At 44.2% G+C, this 16,477-nt stretch overlaps 4 protein-coding genes across 14 annotated transcripts; 1 reads left to right on the forward strand and 3 right to left on the reverse strand.

Annotated features, from left to right (window-relative positions):
* Nucleotides 1–200: 200 nt before the first annotated feature.
* On the forward strand, nt 201–8,393 carry LOC6602718 (UTP--glucose-1-phosphate uridylyltransferase). 4 transcript variants are annotated; one of them, XM_002027707.2, is made up of 9 exons: nt 201–494; nt 5,940–6,126; nt 6,185–6,276; nt 6,546–6,551; nt 6,856–7,202; nt 7,275–7,500; nt 7,566–7,704; nt 7,782–8,191; nt 8,252–8,393. In XM_002027707.2, the coding sequence occupies exons 1-9, from the start codon at nt 468–470 to the stop codon at nt 8,357–8,359; spliced, it is 1,542 nt and encodes a 513-aa protein (XP_002027743.1). In that variant the 5' UTR covers nt 201–467; the 3' UTR covers nt 8,360–8,393. The 4 variants fall into 4 exon arrangements, with proteins under 4 accessions (XP_002027743.1, XP_026849460.1, XP_026849458.1 ...); XM_026993657.1 differs by lacking the exon at nt 201–494 and adding an exon at nt 1,969–2,138; XM_026993659.1 differs by lacking the exon at nt 6,546–6,551 and having other exon boundaries at nt 203–494.
* Nucleotides 4,443–5,928, reverse strand: LOC6602719. Its single transcript, XM_002027708.2, has 2 exons — nt 5,277–5,928; nt 4,443–5,093 (listed from the first exon to the last, which is right to left on the reverse strand). The coding sequence occupies exons 1-2, from the start codon at nt 5,715–5,717 to the stop codon at nt 4,590–4,592; spliced, it is 945 nt and encodes a 314-aa protein (XP_002027744.1). The 5' UTR covers nt 5,718–5,928; the 3' UTR covers nt 4,443–4,589.
* A 332-nt stretch (nt 8,394–8,725) lies between the features above and the next one.
* Nucleotides 8,726–10,345, reverse strand: LOC6602717 (peptidoglycan-recognition protein LF). Of its 2 annotated transcripts, none has more exons than XM_026993660.1 (4): nt 10,010–10,345; nt 9,792–9,961; nt 9,341–9,725; nt 8,726–9,285 (listed from the first exon to the last, which is right to left on the reverse strand). In XM_026993660.1, the coding sequence occupies exons 1-4, from the start codon at nt 10,146–10,148 to the stop codon at nt 8,849–8,851; spliced, it is 1,131 nt and encodes a 376-aa protein (XP_026849461.1). In that variant the 5' UTR covers nt 10,149–10,345; the 3' UTR covers nt 8,726–8,848. The 2 variants fall into 2 exon arrangements, with proteins under 2 accessions (XP_026849461.1, XP_002027742.1); XM_002027706.2 differs by having other exon boundaries at nt 9,792–9,943; nt 10,010–10,341.
* Nucleotides 10,346–10,718: 373 nt separating this feature from the next.
* On the reverse strand, nt 10,719–16,260 carry LOC6602713 (peptidoglycan-recognition protein LC). Of its 7 annotated transcripts, XM_026993653.1 has the most exons (5): nt 15,179–16,257; nt 13,758–13,928; nt 12,197–12,348; nt 11,758–12,143; nt 11,410–11,428 (listed from the first exon to the last, which is right to left on the reverse strand). In XM_026993653.1, the coding sequence occupies exons 1-4, from the start codon at nt 16,023–16,025 to the stop codon at nt 11,769–11,771; spliced, it is 1,545 nt and encodes a 514-aa protein (XP_026849454.1). In that variant the 5' UTR covers nt 16,026–16,257; the 3' UTR covers nt 11,410–11,428; nt 11,758–11,768. The 7 variants fall into 7 exon arrangements, with proteins under 7 accessions (XP_026849452.1, XP_026849456.1, XP_026849454.1 ...); XM_026993652.1 differs by lacking the exon at nt 11,410–11,428 and having other exon boundaries at nt 11,697–12,143; XM_026993654.1 differs by lacking the exon at nt 11,410–11,428 and having other exon boundaries at nt 11,994–12,143; nt 12,201–12,348.
* Nucleotides 16,261–16,477: the final 217 nt, after the last annotated feature.

The raw sequence follows: 16,477 nt of genomic DNA on the forward strand, positions 1-16,477 counted from the left end.
TTTATAGATAGTAGTATTCAACCGAATATCAAAAACGTGGGATATGATGGAAGTTGAGCGCAGATAGTTCGTCAGTATATTCGCGGTATATTTGGAAATTTGTGACGTAGCTCTACTACGAAGAACGCAGTTTGGTTAAAGCGTGAGAGCTAATTTGAATTTCTCAGCCAAGAACGCTCCTGCGCTATAAATTAGTATCGTTCTTGTTCTAGTTTATCTTGCCCCATCGGTCCCGACCTTTAACTTTGCGAGCAAACAGCTTATGCTAAAGAAAAACATTGCGTGGGCTCAGTTGGGGTGCTTAAACGCGATCCGTCGTCCTCTCTCCAGCTGTTTTGTGCAGGCGTAGTGTAAGGGCGCGCACTTTTTCCGTGTCTGTGTGCGTTTCAGTGCTAAGATTTAGAGATAACCAATTATCGACGTTTAATTACTAATTCGGCTGGTGACCCCTACTATAATAAATCATTATGTTGGATGTGCCCAATGAAGGAAAGGTGAGTTTTAACTAAATTGTATGCAGTGTTACTGTTTCCTCCCACAAACGCTAGGTTCTCTCTCTCTCTCTCGTCTCGGCAAACGCAGGTTTGTATGGGTGAGTGCATTCTTGCATTCCAGTGGATGCAACAAATGTTGCCGGTCTCATGGACTGTATTTATAGGCACCGCACCTCTCTTCTCCGGATATCTGGTAACGAAGCCCTTTTGACTCGGACTCTCTGACTGGTTTTGTCTTTCCCTTTATGAGACTCTTGCATTTGCTTAACGTTAACCTTCAAGTGACCTCCCTTCAGCCGCGACGCCAAGTACTGGCATGTGTCGCACAGCTGTGTGGCCCCGACAGTGTGTGTGTGTGTGAGTGGGTCTGTGTGGTTTTTTGGGTGGCCAACATTTGCCAAGCCGTTGGGACATATATGTACACATATGTATAATACGATTGTCTATGCCTTATCAATCGCCCCCCAAAATACACTCTAATCGGTGGTATTTGTAGGACGTGCTGATAACTCCTTCAGACTATGTAGCAGTTGTTCCGTTAGCGTTGTTCACATGAGTATGCGTGCGTGTGTGTGTGTGTTTGGTGATAAGTGCCCGCGGATATTGGCTCTCACACCCACTCTTTCTAATGCCTTTGATTACATTTCTTACTCTCATATGGTGCTTCTCCATATTTATTTTCCTTCCTCTTAATCTTCATCTTCTTCGTGCTTCGTTCTTCTCCTCCCACTTGACCACTACGTGGCCTCTCTTATCTTTGCTGCTTTGTTCATTAAGTGGTGGCCGGCTTCAAGGTGTAATAATTGCAAGGTGTGGCGCTTGCACTCTCTTAGGTACACTAATTGATTTGCATACGCATTGGAGAACGGCAAAAATCACATTTTTGTTGCAATAACATAAAAAATACTTATCGTTGAATAAACTTAGCTTTCGCTGGTAAAGTGATCATTTTTACCCACTCACTCAATTCACCCTAAAATACCAGTGTGAGGAACGGCTTACACGCATACATGAAAATGCGCTGAAGACTGACTGGACCCAAACAGAGTCGAAGGTGAAAATTCAGCGAACAGGGAACATTTTTGCAATCAGTCAAAGCCGTTCTGTTACGCATATGCACAGTTTTCTAAGACAATTGATTGGGCACCAGTCTACCGCCACCTTACCTTACCTTAAAATATACCTTGGCCGGCGCTTTGTTGGTTTTGTTTGTTTGGATGGTTTTTTTTTTGTTTTGCTCAGCACTTGACGCAAACGCACACACACACACGCACACGCACATACACTCAAACAGAAAGAGCAGCTTGCTATCACTTGTTGCTTCTGTCGCGTCCGTCGCTGTTGCTGTTTCTGCCGCCCGTACGCTTGTTAAAAAATCCCGTATTGAAATTGAAATTCAAATGGAACCCTAGCTTTATTTTCAATTGCACACTCGACCAGCGCGCTTCGTTCCGTGCTGTTTCACTATTGTTTTCTGTTCTTTCCGCTGTTTTCCCGATCAACTGTCTGCGACAATAATCGCGCGCGTTTCTCAAGTGCAAAAAATATAATAGTTAACAAACAAATTTCATATAAAACCCTTTTGAACTGTACACAATGACATCTGGCATCAGGCCCATTGATGTTTTGCTTCAGCGTGCCGGTGTAAGTTCTTAAATTCGAACCGAAACACCCTTCGTAAGACGATATTAAGGCCAAGTTCAAAACGTTAATGAGCCACATAGTCGTTAAGTGTAAACGGTTCTGAAGTGATCATCGAAAGAACCTGTTCTATAAAAACCAGAAACAGTCCTACGAAGGAAAATAATAATTTCCCCCTTAAGAGCCAATGTTTTAGGGAAGTTTTTGCATTAGAGACCTGGGACGACTAATTAATTGTTTCGGGTCAAGGGAGCTACTTGTCGAGACATCTCTTGTCCTAGATTCCTCGGATTTGATCAAAAATAAGACTTTTTGTAGATAGGTCTCGATGATTTCAAAAAGTGTTTGTCGTTCGAATTTCTGTTGTAAGGAAGTAAGTGTTCTGTAAGAAGTAAGGTACGAAAATTATTTGCTTGTCTCGACGGCAGTACATATCTTATCTCAAAGCAGACAAAGAGGAAAAAAGAGAATATATAATTTACTTTAATTACCGGATCTCCAGACGTGTATTTGTGTGTGTCAGGTGTGTTAGAGGGCCTGGTTGGTAACCTGGATGGTTGTTGATCCCCAAAAACCATTTCCGAGTTGGCACAGCTGTTTTTATTTGAGCATTCAAATATTCCGAGTTTCCGATGATGGAATGCACAAGACTTCTCCGAGCTGCACACGGAAAGAGTCGCCACAAAAGACAGGGATCCCAACAACGAAACGTGGGCCAATTATCTTGAGCTTGTGTTGACCTTGTCGAAGTTCAAGCACCTGCCCTCTGACACCGGCTTATCGCTCAGATTGCTCATCATCATTGTCTGTTTATCAAAATAAACCCCATGCAATCGTCTGCCATCTTGGGCGCCATAGGCGTGGCACTTGTTTTTCACTCCACACCATTAATTTGCGTAATCATTTTGAAAAAAAAAACGATTGCAGCAATAATTTTTTTTTTCACAATTCGATTGCATTTTTCCCGACTCGGATTGACTGATTGACTGACACTGGGCCTCAATCGGAAGATTAAAAAAAACAAAACGTACTGTTTTCAAGCAAAACATAGTTTTGTTTGTTTAGAGTTGTCTTTGTATTTTTATTTGAAGATAGATATCGGGACAACCTTGTGAGTGGAGTTCAAGGTCTAAAACCACCTCTTCCACCCCTCATAGGACTGGGTGTCGAACGATTTATTGTCAATATGCTCTTTATGGATTGCATGGTGCTTAAAAAATAACTGTTAACCCATTAAGAGCCAATGGATATATAAGTATCTAGAAAAATTATGGAACTTGAAGAATTTTAGCGCGGAGCTGGTGAAAGATATCGCAATAGTTCTTCTTGTTCATTAAGGAGGAAAGATTGATTGATCTACAAGAAGAATTAATTTTACAGACAGCGTTACTTTTTGAGTTTTACCTACAAAATTTCACCCGTGAAAATAGTGATTTTTTAATGGTCGGAAAACTTAAAATCGATCAATCGTTTTTGCACTTGAACAAACTTAACAGCGATATTTAAACACATTAAAATGGGAATTTAAATACCAATAGGTTTTTGCTTATACCGAAGATGCAATTATTTTGCTATATGGAAAAACTTTGTCTTGAGTAACAACCAGATGAAAAAATTAATAATAAGATGGTGTCAGAAACATGTTTCCAAAAAAGGTAATTTTGGTATTTATATACCCAGGCTATATTTCAGGTTATGGTCCCCAAAGCAAACATATCAATATTTAGAAGCGCCGCCCCGTAATGGGTTAACGGGAGGAGCTATCATCGTCAGACACCATAAAGGTTTAGATCATACATATGTTGAGTGAGGTAAAGGCCAGAACTTGGAATATCTTTGTGGTTCGATTTTGGCGAACGCAAACGAAGTGAAATTCATGAAATAAACATGTTATTTTTTTGTATTTAATCTTGTCGATGAAATTTGATTATCAGACACGCAAACGTGATAGGACGTATACGTGAAGTAAAAATATTACCCAGATTACTGGCTGGTGGAATCAGATTACATATAGGAGCAACTTTTAACTAGGAGTACATATTATAAAAGTCATGATGAGAGAGATCGAGATTAAGCCAAATGTTACACAAGGAAATTGCACCCGCCTAGAGGTCGTTTCATGGTACATTACGCACGCTCTGGAAATCCAATTACGGAGGAGGATCCGGGGGCTTATCTCTGGGATCATCTTTCAACCGAATGTTCAAATGTCAAACTCATTATACAAATACATAGCTAAATATTCCCCGTGTTTATTATTGCACCAATAGGGCTCTAAATAAATAATATGTTATTTGTCAAAGGAAATTTATCGATCTTCTTGATTTATATTGTAGAATGCAAGTTTAAGATACAAATTACAAATCCCTTTGATAAAAGTTGCTAAACAAATAAAAAAAAAAACATATATATATATAGAATATAATAGAATGGGTTTCCATCGAAAAATGAATATTAATACTCTTGCGTTGTTGCATTCCTGGGACATTCCTCATTGAAACGCGTCTCACAGCCAGCACTGTGTTCCTTGAAGTCCTTCAGGCTGGGCAGAAACTTGAAGAATATACCCTTGTTGAAAAAGTTGTGATTCTCCTGCTCCTCTGGTAGCTCGGGCTCCCCGGCCAGACGCTTCTTTAGCGAATTCTGCATGCCCCAGATAATGGGTTTGCTCTTGCACATGAGCATCTTCAAGCAGCCGGCCTCGTGGCCCCTTTCTAGGTCCTCCTTGGACTCGATCATGTCCAGTATGTGCTCGGGCAGATCCCTATCCATAATGCGGCCCAGCAATCGCTTGCTGTGCGTCCCAGGTCGCTGTAGAAACCAATCTATCGGTGAACCCATGGATAAAGAACGCGGCTGATGATCGTTTGGTTCGTACAGCGCCTCAGGTCCCTCGAAGGCAGCGCCGTTATTTCCGCCGGCTCCACCTCGCGTTGCCTGCATCAGAGTGTTGCCAATCTGCAATCAAAACATTCCAAACAAATTGAAAAGTTATCAATCCAAAAATAAGTAATGTCCCCAAAACTAATGGGCGGCAGATTCGCATCAAACAGCAAACGGAATTGAATGTGCTCAAACATTTAATTGCACTGCATTTTGGGGGAGTTATCTGGATCTGTATCTCTCTAAACGTAGACCTACCGCCTGGGCAATCATGATAATGGCATTGAGCGCCAGAGCTCCCAGTTTTCGGGCATCAAAGCCCACCATCCGCAGCATATTCGTCAGCAGTTGTCCGCTATCGAAACTGCCCATTAAAGGCGGCGGATGAGGAGGCCTTCGAGTGCCGTCATCCTCTTGAGGCGGCTCTTCCTGCTGCTCCGATTGATTCTGCTCCGCTTGGTCCTCTGAGGGCTGGAAGCCGTGCTGCAGAATGCTCATCAAACCTAGCGGCTTGCCCCTGGATCCATTGCCCGAGAAGGCTTGCGCCACCAGATTTGCCACATCGGCGGCTGTATTGATGCCAAACATTTGTCCCGCCATCTTCAAGCTGTCCCCAACGTTATCCAAGACCGTGCCAGCGTTGCCCTCCTGGGCGCCCACATAAAGGAGTAGGATCAAAAATATCCAACGACTTGTCATCGCGAGGTTTCAAGGAATACTGTCATTGCGTTGGTCTTTAGCAAAGCCATCGTCTGGATGAGAGAGCACCAGTAATTGGAGTCTTACGAAAGCAGCAGCCACTGCCTCTGTGATTTTGTCACTTGAGTGCGTGCCTTCGATGCGCTTTGCTGCCTGCCTTAATCGATTTGTCACGAAAGTTTCTCCAAGTGTAAACAACTCTTCTTCTTTGCTCTTTTTCAGGTGCGTGGCCACCAGCGAGTGCCCTCCGATTCGAAGGAGTTCCATGAGGTCACCAAGCGGGATGCTCTGCGGCTGCTGGAGAACGATGTGGACCGTCTGCTCCAGACAACAGAACAGGTGCGTCGGCCAGCCCTCCAGGCGGAGATGGGTCGCTTTGCCGATCTCTTTGGACGCTTCCTGCAGGAGGGTAAGTGGTGGAATAGAATCACCTTTGATTAATCTTCCTAATGCTTTTCGGTTTCCAGAGGGTCCCGCTTTGGACTGGAACAAGATCCAGAAGCTGCCAGAAAATGCTGTGATGAACTATTCGAACCTAAAGTTGCCAAAGAACGAGCAGGTATGCAGCAGGGTCCAACGATCGGTCCCAACCCTTACTTTCCATCCACGAAAACTTCAAGAAATGCCCCATTCACAGAATTTAGAAACTAAAACAAAACGGAAATGAAGATGTTAACTTTTTTTAATTTGCATATTTTCATGTTCTTTGATTTGAAAACTGATTACTGAAATGTTTGAATACTCTTATTGTTGACACAATATAATCTACGGCAAATTCCCTGGCTAATATCTGGCCAACACATATATTTATATATATGTTATATATAGAATGAGGTAAAAGCGTTTTCCCTTACACTTAAAAACCTCTCTATGCTTCGCTCTATCTTTCGACTTGGAGCACAGCTCAAAAAAATTAACTCCTATTGGGCTTTTGGACGCTTCTTTAGTTGCTGGTTCTATTATTTAGTTTTTGCTTTAGCTTGTAACCACTAGCACACGCTGTACTACTAAAACCATAAAGAAATTTGGCTCTCACTGCAACCAATTCCTTTTGCTCTCTAACACAATCAATCCCTCTTAGCAAAAGAGCGAGACATTGATATGTCTTTAACTAACGATACGTGCATGATTCCGATAGATACGCAATATGCTGGACAAATTGGTGGTCATTAAGCTGAACGGTGGCCTGGGCACTTCCATGGGTTGTCATGGACCCAAGAGTGTGATTCCCGTCAGATCTGATTTGACGTTTTTGGATCTGACCGTCCAGCAGATCGAGCATCTGAACAAGACCTACGATGCCAATGTGCCGCTGGTGCTGATGAACTCCTTTAACACCGATGAGGATACCGAGAAGATTGTTCGGAAATACAAGGGCTTCCGCGTGCAGATACACACCTTCAATCAGAGCTGCTTTCCGCGCATCAGTCGCGAGCATTTTCTGCCTGTGGCCAAGGACTTTGATGTGGAGAAGGATATGGAGGCGTAAGAATAATCTTTAAACTCTGATTATTCAGATTTTGTACGAAGTAATATCCTTCTTCTCTTTCTTATTAGTTGGTATCCACCTGGTCATGGCGACTTTTACGACACTTTCCGCAACTCTGGGCTGCTGAAGAAGTTCATCGAAGAGGGACGCGAATATTGTTTCCTCTCCAACATTGACAATCTGGGCGCCACCGTGGATTTGAATATACTCAATAAGCTGGTGGGCGAGGAGCGGGCCAGCACTCCAGTGGAATTTGTCATGGAAGTCACTGACAAGACACGGGCTGATGTCAAGGTGGGAAAGGCACAACAATTGTTCAGCAAAAACCTTATAATTTCGGCTATTTTTTTCCCCTTCAGGGTGGCACTCTCATACAGTTCGAGAACAAGCTGCGGCTGCTGGAAATCGCCCAAGTGCCGCCAGAGCATGTAGATGACTTTAAATCGGTGAAGACCTTCAAGTTCTTCAACACCAACAACATTTGGGCCAATCTAGCATGTATGGAATTTATCCCATTTGTCTTTAGTTTTCATATCATATCAATGCCTAAAATGATGCTACATTTCTTTGTATAGCCATCGATCGGGTCTTGCGGGAGCGCACCTTGAGTATGGAGATTATTGTGAACAACAAAACGCTAGAAACGGGTCTGCGTGTCATTCAATTGGAGACAGCTGTGGGTTCGGCCATGAAGTGCTTTGATGGCGCAATTGGCATCAATGTACCTCGGTCGCGCTTCTTGCCCGTGAAGAAGTCTTCCGATCTGCTTTTGGTCATGTCCAATTTGTATACGTTGAAGAACGGCAGCCTAGTGATGTCGCCGCAGCGCATGTTCCCCACCACGCCACTGGTGAAGCTGGGCGAGAATCACTTCTCCAAGGTGAAGGAGTTTCTGGGTCGCTTTGCCAATATACCCGACATTATTGAGCTTGATCATTTGACGGTCAGTGGAGACGTGACCTTTGGCCGTGGTGTTTCTTTGAGGGTAAATTTGAGATTTCTGTAGTTTATTCTTGATTTATTTCTGTATTTTGTATCTGTACAGGGCACTGTGATCATCATTGCCAATCATGGGGATCGTATTGATATACCCGCTGGGGCTATCCTAGAGAACAAGATTGTCTCTGGCAATATGCGCATCCTGGACCATTAATATTTCCCTCCCCTCCCCTCCCTTCCCCCCCCCCCCCCCCCACCTGCCCACCCTCACCTGGAACCTAGAACCTGGAATTGGAAGTGCAATTGGATGTTGTCTGTCTCATTATATATGTAGTCTAACTTTCTAAGTTTTATGTAGTACTAACCTCGTCACAGGAGGAGGAGTGTTTGCTGTTATCCCCCAAAATTTCAAATTTACGAATCACGAATTTCATTTGTTAGCCCAAACCAACAACTGAAGCACAAAGTGTGTCCTGTGTCAGTCGATCGTTCTGTATATATCGTTAGGTTGAAGCTAAAGCTAAAGTTTTAAAAATCTACTTTCAAAAAATATGTTTAAAAATGTAGTCAAAAGAGAAGCTGTTAAAACACTCATTAAAGGCATGTTTATTTCTATATAAGTATGAGATGGGATTTTGTATAGATCTTAACACTAGTATCACTTCATGGATGGCACTGGTAATCATTGCCTGCTTCCTGAATTCTATGCTGTGTTGTCTATAAGTGTATAATCCTTGCTTATGTGACCCCATTTGATACCCAGCTCTATGAGTTCCAGGGCCAATTTCTTATTGCTATCTGAGGGACCCACAAAGCCCACCACGAGCTTATTCGAGGAAAACTGATCTTGTTCTGTCTCGCAGCTTTGATCCCAGCCCCTGCCCTCGTAGATGTTCGTATCGCCGGCAATCACAAAATTGTAGTTGATGTCCGTGTAACCGCTGCTCTCGATGTGAAATGTTTGGAGTAGCCGCACTTGGAAAACGCACCCTGCTTGGGTGTGGCACGCGGGTGACGCAGTGAGCACGAAGCGTACGGTGTTCACGGGCCGGTTCAGGGGAGGCAGTGCCTTCCCAGGAAGTTGGGCCAACCAGTAGGCGCGTGTGACGAACTTTAGCGTGGCATTTCCAAGCAAGCGCACTTAAATCAAAGGGAGATTAGTTAACCATTTTACTATGTCCTTACAGGCGTGTACATTGTGTCACATCCGGTATCCAGCGTGGCCAGCGCTTGATCATCTCGAACAGCTTCTGGCCGGGACTCTCGCTGGGACTCAGCTGGCGATGGGCATAGATGTGGTAGTCCGGATTCAGCTTATGCAGGCGCACACCCTCGTCCATCAGTCGCTTGGCCGCCTCCACTTGTCGCACTGGTGGCTCCATATTCACAAAGGTTCCAATGAAGGCAATGCTTATGGATACAGCGCCATAGCCGCGCACATGCTGCCCCTGACTATGCCAGCCACGTCCCACATAGATCTGCCCGTCCCCGCCTACCAGAAAGTTATAGCCAATATCCACCCAGCCGAGAGATTTCATGTGAAAACCCTGAATAGTCTGCACACGATAGATGCAAATCTCCTATGGAAATTGGGGATGGGAAGTTAATTCAAGATTGCCCCAGAAGGGGTTCTTTTTCGCACTCACTTCTGTCGTACATCCCTCGGTGGCCGTGTGACTGATGATTACATTGGAGATGGGGAGCTTGAGGTGCTCATATTTATCGCTGGGTGGTTCCCCCTGCCATTCGATGCGGTCGAGTATGTGCAGATTATTATTGGAATTCATTGGGGAATGGGCTAAACCCAGATTTTTATCTATTAATATTTATGTTTCTAATACTTTGGAGATTGATTTCGACTCACTCATCATCCAAAAGGCGTAACCAGCAGCCAGTGCCACTAGTATCAGTAGAAACACACAGAGAAATATCAGTTCCTTTGGGAATCTCTTAACGTTTTTATTCCGCTTAGTTGCGAGATTGTTTTGCTCAGTTTTCTGCATTTTGTGACTACGTTTTGAGGTCTACTCAAGACAACTGTTTCACGGGAAGTGATTCGACCAGAGCCCGAGACCCTACTTGTTGTTGATCTCAAACAAGTTCTGCTCGTTTGGGGGGGTTTATTTTTGCTTTTACTGTTGACAGATGGAAAAATCCCCCGCTCTGAACAGCGCAGTGGCAGCGCGGCGGCAAGATCGTATGAAGAGCTTTTTGATCAGTAGACGTTATATATGTATACTTATATATAAATACTGTGTGATTTGTATGCCTTTGTCATAAAAAAGCTCTCTGACAATATAGGGTGTTTATTTTTTATTGAAGGTTGAGCGAGCTCTAAACGCCGCCCACTTTGAAGATGCAAAACAAAGATATCTCTCTTTCTCTTTGACCAAAAAAAGAGATTAGAGACTGAAGAAATGGGAATCCCCTTTTGAACGAAGGGGCGTTTACAAAAAGCCGAAAACGCAATGAAGCGAAATCAGATATTCTTATATTCTCATTATAAGGCAGAGCAGCTCAAGCAGTTGTGACCCCTATGTGGGTCATCCCCTTTGACAGAAAAACAAGTCTAATTAATCGCTTTTTGCTTTTGGTTTTCATATAATATCACATTTTCTTCAGATTTCGAGCGAATCGTAAGTCTAGCTAAATTGTATATGCCACACATTAAAGAAGGAGAAGGATGAAATTATATTACAATATCAAATATACAATATGTACTCGTACTAGTGCTAGTAAATGGCCTAACCTAATCACGACCAGTGTGTCCAATTGCTAAAGCTCTGGTAAAGTTGATCGGCCTTGTATTCGGTGATGCTGGGCTCCAGTTTGCTCGCACCCGTAAGGCGGTAATTGGGGGAAATCTTGCCCAGACTGACGCCACGTTCGAGCAACAGATGGGTGACGCTAAGCTGCTTGGCCGACGGCTTCTGGTTTTGGAACGAGCCGATGTACGCGAAGCTCAAACTCCGTACATTGTAGCCACTCATGTGGGCCCCCACCTGGTTCCAGCCACGACCCACATACACATTGCCATCGCCGCCAATCACAAAGTTGAAGGCAATGTCGTCCTCCTGAAGGGACTCAATGTCAAACGTCTGACGCAGGCGTACACGCAGCACACACTGGGCCTGTGTGCTGCAGTTGTCGGAATTGGTGGGCAGCACGATGACCAGGGAGACGGGAAGCATGAGATCGGCCAGGGTCTTCTGCGGCGGCTGGGCCAGCCAGGCTTGACGGTGAACAAAACGCAGGATCAGGCCGCCGCCAATGTTGTCTTGATCTGAAGGAATGAATATCGCGGATATATGTAAATTAGAGAACGCATTTAGGAATTTGAATAGTGATTAGTTCTGGAAACCGGAAGGTTGTGTGGGGATATCTTATTCCTTGTGCTCGAAAAGTAATGAAAGTGTTGGTTAACGTTAGGAACTAGTGTTGGTTACGGACTATCGCTAGGAACTAGTGTTGGTTAGAGATGAACGTTACGAACTAGTGTTGGTCAGGACTACCGTTAGGAGCTAGTGTGGAATTATGGAGTACATAAGCGATTTTTTGTTTGCATGTTTATTGGATTTTCTTTTATTAAGTGCAAAAATAACATTTATTTACAACGCATTTTGTTATTTCTGCCAGTGTGGCCACGTCTGTATGATTTTGTAAAGTTCATCGCCGGGACTCTTGGTGGCCACAAGCTGGCGATGTCCGTAGAGCTTATAGTCCGGCTTCAGCTTCTTGAGGCGCACTCCCTCTGCGATCAGCAGTTGACAGGCACGGAGCTGGGCCTTTGTCGGCTTGATCTTGTCAAAGCTACCCAGAAAAGAGATGCCAATGCTGTCCATGTTGTGTCGTAATGCGTGGGCGCCTATAATATCCCAGCCGCGTCCCTCGTAGACGCGACCATCGCCGCCAATCATAAAGTTGTAGCCCACCTGATCCCAATTGTAGCCATCCATGTGAAAGCTTTGAGCCACTCGTGCCCGATACGAGCAGACTTCCTGAAAGGCGGTGATATCCAGAAAACTTCTTATAAAGGTGTAAGTCCACTCACCAACGATTCACAGCCCTCGGAGGCGGTGTGGGAGATGATCACACGGGAAACGGGTAGATCAAGAAGATCAGGCTCACCTCTAGTTGGCTTGCCGCCCCAGTCCTTGAGTTGGATCATCTCTAAATCTCCATCCAACACAATATCACCTTCGACTAGAACAAAGATCATCATAAGCCGTTTGGGGAGTAGTAGGGGAAGTGATAAGAAGAGTAGAGTACATACATGTCATATATTCCATTCAACTCAACTTTAGGCAACACTTTTGGACACATTTTTTGTTGTTGTTTTGGACAAAACGAGAACCCGTGACGGAACAGGTTCCAACAGGAAACGAATGGATGAGGTAATTTTTTTTGTGTTGAAAATGAAAATGCAAATGGGCTTTTCCTTGTGTGAGTGTGTAGATAGACTCTATTTGAACATAGATAATATATAAGCCATTCCATTAAACAAAACTTAACTAAACTTAGATCTAAACTATATGTCGTGAGACCAATGTGGCCATTTTTGGATGATTTTGTACAGCTCCTCGCCGGGACTCTCGGTGGCACTTAGTTGTCGATGTCCGTATAGCCGAAAGTCGGGGGCCAGCATCTTGAGACGCACTCCCTCGGAAATCAGGAGCTGGCAGGCCTTGAGCTGCCTCTCTGCTGGCCTTATAGCCGTAAAGGTACCAATGAAGGAGATACCTATGCTGCCTTTATTATAGCCCTTGGTGTGGGCACCCACTCGATCCCAGCCGCGTCCCTCGTAGACGCGTCCATCGCCGCCCACAAGAAAGTTATAACCGATATGATCCCAGCCCCAGCTGTCTACGTGAAAGGACTGAACGACCTGCGTGCGATTCGAGCAGATCTCCTTGCGATGGGAGGATAACAAACGTTAAAACGTTACAAACATTGATGGAATACCCTGTGATTGGACGGGACTAGACTTACCCTCGATTCACAGCCTTCGGCGGCTGTGTGTGAGATGATTACACGATGAACTGGCAGGTCCAAGGGATCTAGAGTGGTCTTGGGGGGCTTACCACCCCATTCGGCAACTTTGAGCATGACTAGGGTGCCATTGTCGATGACATCAAAGTCAGCTGCATATGGAAAGTTTCGTGGGTTAGCAATGTACGATCGCATAACGCTTGATTCACTCTCTCTATATTCCATTCAATTAAACTAAGGTTACGCTCTCAGTTACTCCTTTATACCGAGTTTGTACTTTGTTCACTTCACAACACTGTTCGTACAGTACAGTTACGCGCGTTTTAGTAGTAGCAGGATGTATGTATGTATAAATGTAAGTGTACGAGTATATTCCACCGGTTGTATGTGTATTTAGTGTGAATTGTATGTTGAATTTGCTTTTGTTTCTGAGGGTTAGAGACATGCAAGAAAGGAATAGATGTTGTTGGGAACGGGTTAAGGTTAAGATTAAACCAATCGAGTAAAAAGCACTTTCGGCTCACACACAAAAAGACACTTAATTGAGGACAAAAAAACTGTACCTATTGTTGAATTGATTGGAATATTTAGTCTGGAATCGTCGAGAACATCACCGAGCTTACTTTTGTTCAACGTCTTGCCAAAGAGGTTCGTTGTGGTGGCCAAAATGATGCCCAATAGTGTTGTTAACAATACAAATGCCACCGTTATGCTGATGGCCTTGCGACTTATGGTATTTGGCAGATACGGACAGAGCATAGGCGCCTGCTGACCAGGATCATCAAGCTTGGAACCTACAAGAGGGAACAGCCAACGAAAAAAATTATGGTCAATGATGATCAATGATGATCAATGATGGTCAATGATGATTAATGATGGGAACTTATAGTTTGCTGTTGTGTTCTTCTAGAGTGAAAGCACTCTTACGCTGCTCTAACACCTCCAATCTCTTCTCGTGCTGCCTGAGACTCTGCTCCAACCATTTGCTCAACTGCAAGGAACTCTGGTTTTGGTTGCTCCCCAGACACCCATCACATTTCGAACTTAAATTGGGGATTGTCTCTAGCAGCTTAAGCTGCTCTTTGGTCAGGCCCGTGCACTGGCTATGCAAGACACGGCTGCATAGACCATTATCACATTTGATCCGACTAGGGATCGTTGCTATCACACCGCGACACTTCTGGCAACATTCGAGCGCACTGTCCAACATCGTCTGATCGTTCCCAATGAACAACTGAAGCAATTTCGAATCTGATTCCGATCAGATTTTGGCATGCACTAGCGGTACTTTTTTCGAAATACACACCTACAGACAAGTGCGTGCCACATTTTTCCCTCTTTTGCTATTTATTTAGGCAAAAATAAAAACCCCCTTTGTACACGTGCCATTTACTACGCCAGAAATGGGGAAGAACCTTTCTAGGTACAGTCTCTCTCTCTGTGTTAATAAAAGCTACTAACAAAATGGAGACTACGTCCCCCTCTGTTTGCGGAGTCCCCTGCCACTGCTGCACTGGAATTGGATTTCTGGCTGGCTCATTTAATTATGGTAATTGTGAAAACCAATCAAGTAAACAATTGCATCTGGGGTCTGTCTTCTTGTGGAAAAAACTGCCTAGCAGACCTTGAATTTCGCAGTTAAATTATATTTTTGTGATTGATTTTTATGGTTTTAATCGATCTCCTAACAGTCGACAAAAAGAAACTAAGAGATTTATCTTTTTCTTTGCGAATGAAAGTCGAAATATGTATCTCTTTTTCTTTAAATGATTTTTAAGTTTCCCCAGCTGCAGTGTCGCTGGGTTTTTCCACTCCCAACATATAGAAAATACTATTTATTGTATATTTGTTCGATGTATCTCAAATTGTGTGGGGCCATCTGCTAATCTACGATTCGCAGCACAATCGTTAAACCTCTGAGTAAACAAATTGCTGCCCCAATAAAGTAAACAGAACAGAATAGAGCAGAGTCGAAGGTGAACACAAGTCAGGAATGTGCTACTTAGGCAACAGGAAATCATAGATAGATATAGTAGGCACTCACCCGCTGGAGTGCCATTCGCCTGGGGGCGACCATTGAAGGCGGGATTATCTTGGCCAGCGCCCAAACCGCCATCGGCGCAATCGCCGGGTTTCCACTTGTCCCGATTGTCGATGAGAAACTGTTGTATCGTGACGGGACCCTCATAGAAGTGCTTGTCCCCGAAGGTCACGTCTGTGGAGTTGGTCAGCGCTATGCTGCCGATGCCCTGCGGCGAATTGGGCCCGGTTTGGGTGGGGGTGGCCAAGGCCAGGCTCCCGTTGAGCAGCTGCTTGGCCATGGCCCCAGCCTCGGAGGCTGTGGGTGGCGGCACTTCGGTCTGGCCCGGTGTCACCTGACGACTTATTAGGGTCAGGCCCTGGTTAAGGTCACGAAGCTGGGAGCTGCAGTTGGGCGGGTAACTGATCTGCTGGCCTAGCTTCTGGACCGTGCAGTCATCGTGGCTGCCCTCGACATCGGAGTCGCTATCAATGCAGCTGGAATCGAGGGCATTCTCATCGATGGACACAATCGAGATAGTCGTACTCCGAATGGAGAGAGTGGGCGAGGTCTTAGCCCCTTTACTCTGACTGATATTTATTGTATGCTCGATGCTAATGAGCTTGGGATCCTGTGACTTCGTATTCGCTTCCGCCTTGGGTCTTGACTGGGGCTCCTCATCGCTGCTGCTACTCGTATCTTTGGTCATTGGTCCCTCAGCTTTGAAGTTAGGCACATTATCGATGAGTATGACACCAGAATCTGTGGATGAAGTGCTGCAGTTCTTGCCAGTCGTCAGATTAATGATCCGATTGCTCATATCGGCACTCAACGGCTGCCCGTTCATATTCCTTTTATAATTCACATGCATCGCGTAATCAGAACTTGACTCTGGGGATATCTCTCTGTCTCTCTCGGTTTCGTGTTCTGCTGCTGTTGGTTTAGCTATTTAGCATCCCTCCTCCCTCAGATTTGGGAGAACATTTTTGCACATTTAGAACTTGTTCTTTTTGTGGTATCGGATTTTCTGACACTGTTGGAGGCTCAAGGCTTTTGGCAAATATCACATCACATTATGAGCATCTGCAAACAGTAACATTTGATCTCAACTCAGTTGAAATTCTGTTTGAAATTTTCTCTTTGTTTGATTATGTCTTTGATTTTTATCTTTGTGCACTTTTTTACTTGAGTTTACCAGACTTTATACAATAATTTAATCCAATCTTTGGACAAATTTATAATTAAGAAGATAAGAACATAAGAAAAGAAAAAAAGTTAGATTTTATATTTCAAAAATTGCAAAGCTTTTAATCGTTTTATTGT

This window comes from Drosophila persimilis, unplaced genomic scaffold (genome assembly GCF_003286085.1).
Source record: "Drosophila persimilis strain 14011-0111.01,24,50 unplaced genomic scaffold, DperRS2 tig00000868-arrow-arrow-pilon, whole genome shotgun sequence".
Classification (NCBI taxonomy): Eukaryota; Metazoa; Arthropoda; class Insecta; order Diptera; family Drosophilidae; genus Drosophila; species Drosophila persimilis.

Coding starts and splice junctions, on each gene's coding strand:
- LOC6602718 (XM_026993657.1), top strand. CDS start 2,091: ATGACATCTGGCATCAGGCCCATTGATGTTTTGCTTCAGCGTGCCGGT. Junction 2,139..5,939: donor TTTTGCTTCAGCGTGCCGGT/GTAAGTTCTTAA, acceptor GCTCTTTTTCAG/GTGCGTGGCCACCAGCGAGT. Junction 6,127..6,184: donor TGGACGCTTCCTGCAGGAGG/GTAAGTGGTGGA, acceptor TTCGGTTTCCAG/AGGGTCCCGCTTTGGACTGG.
- LOC6602719 (XM_002027708.2), bottom strand. CDS start 5,717: ATGACAAGTCGTTGGATATTTTTGATCCTACTCCTTTATGTGGGCGCC. Junction 5,094..5,276: donor TTATCATGATTGCCCAGGCG/GTAGGTCTACGT, acceptor TTTTGATTGCAG/ATTGGCAACACTCTGATGCA.
- LOC6602717 (XM_026993660.1), bottom strand. CDS start 10,148: ATGCAGAAAACTGAGCAAAACAATCTCGCAACTAAGCGGAATAAAAAC. Junction 9,726..9,791: donor CCGAGGGATGTACGACAGAA/GTGAGTGCGAAA, acceptor CAATTTCCATAG/GAGATTTGCATCTATCGTGT. Junction 9,286..9,340: donor GATACCGGATGTGACACAAT/GTACACGCCTGT, acceptor CTTTGATTTAAG/TGCGCTTGCTTGGAAATGCC.
- LOC6602713 (XM_026993651.1), bottom strand. CDS start 16,025: ATGCATGTGAATTATAAAAGGAATATGAACGGGCAGCCGTTGAGTGCC. Junction 13,929..15,178: donor GGCGAATGGCACTCCAGCGG/GTGAGTGCCTAC, acceptor TCCCTCTTGTAG/GTTCCAAGCTTGATGATCCT. Junction 11,429..13,697: donor TCCAATCAATTCAACAATAG/GTACAGTTTTTT, acceptor TCATTCCTTCAG/ATCAAGACAACATTGGCGGC.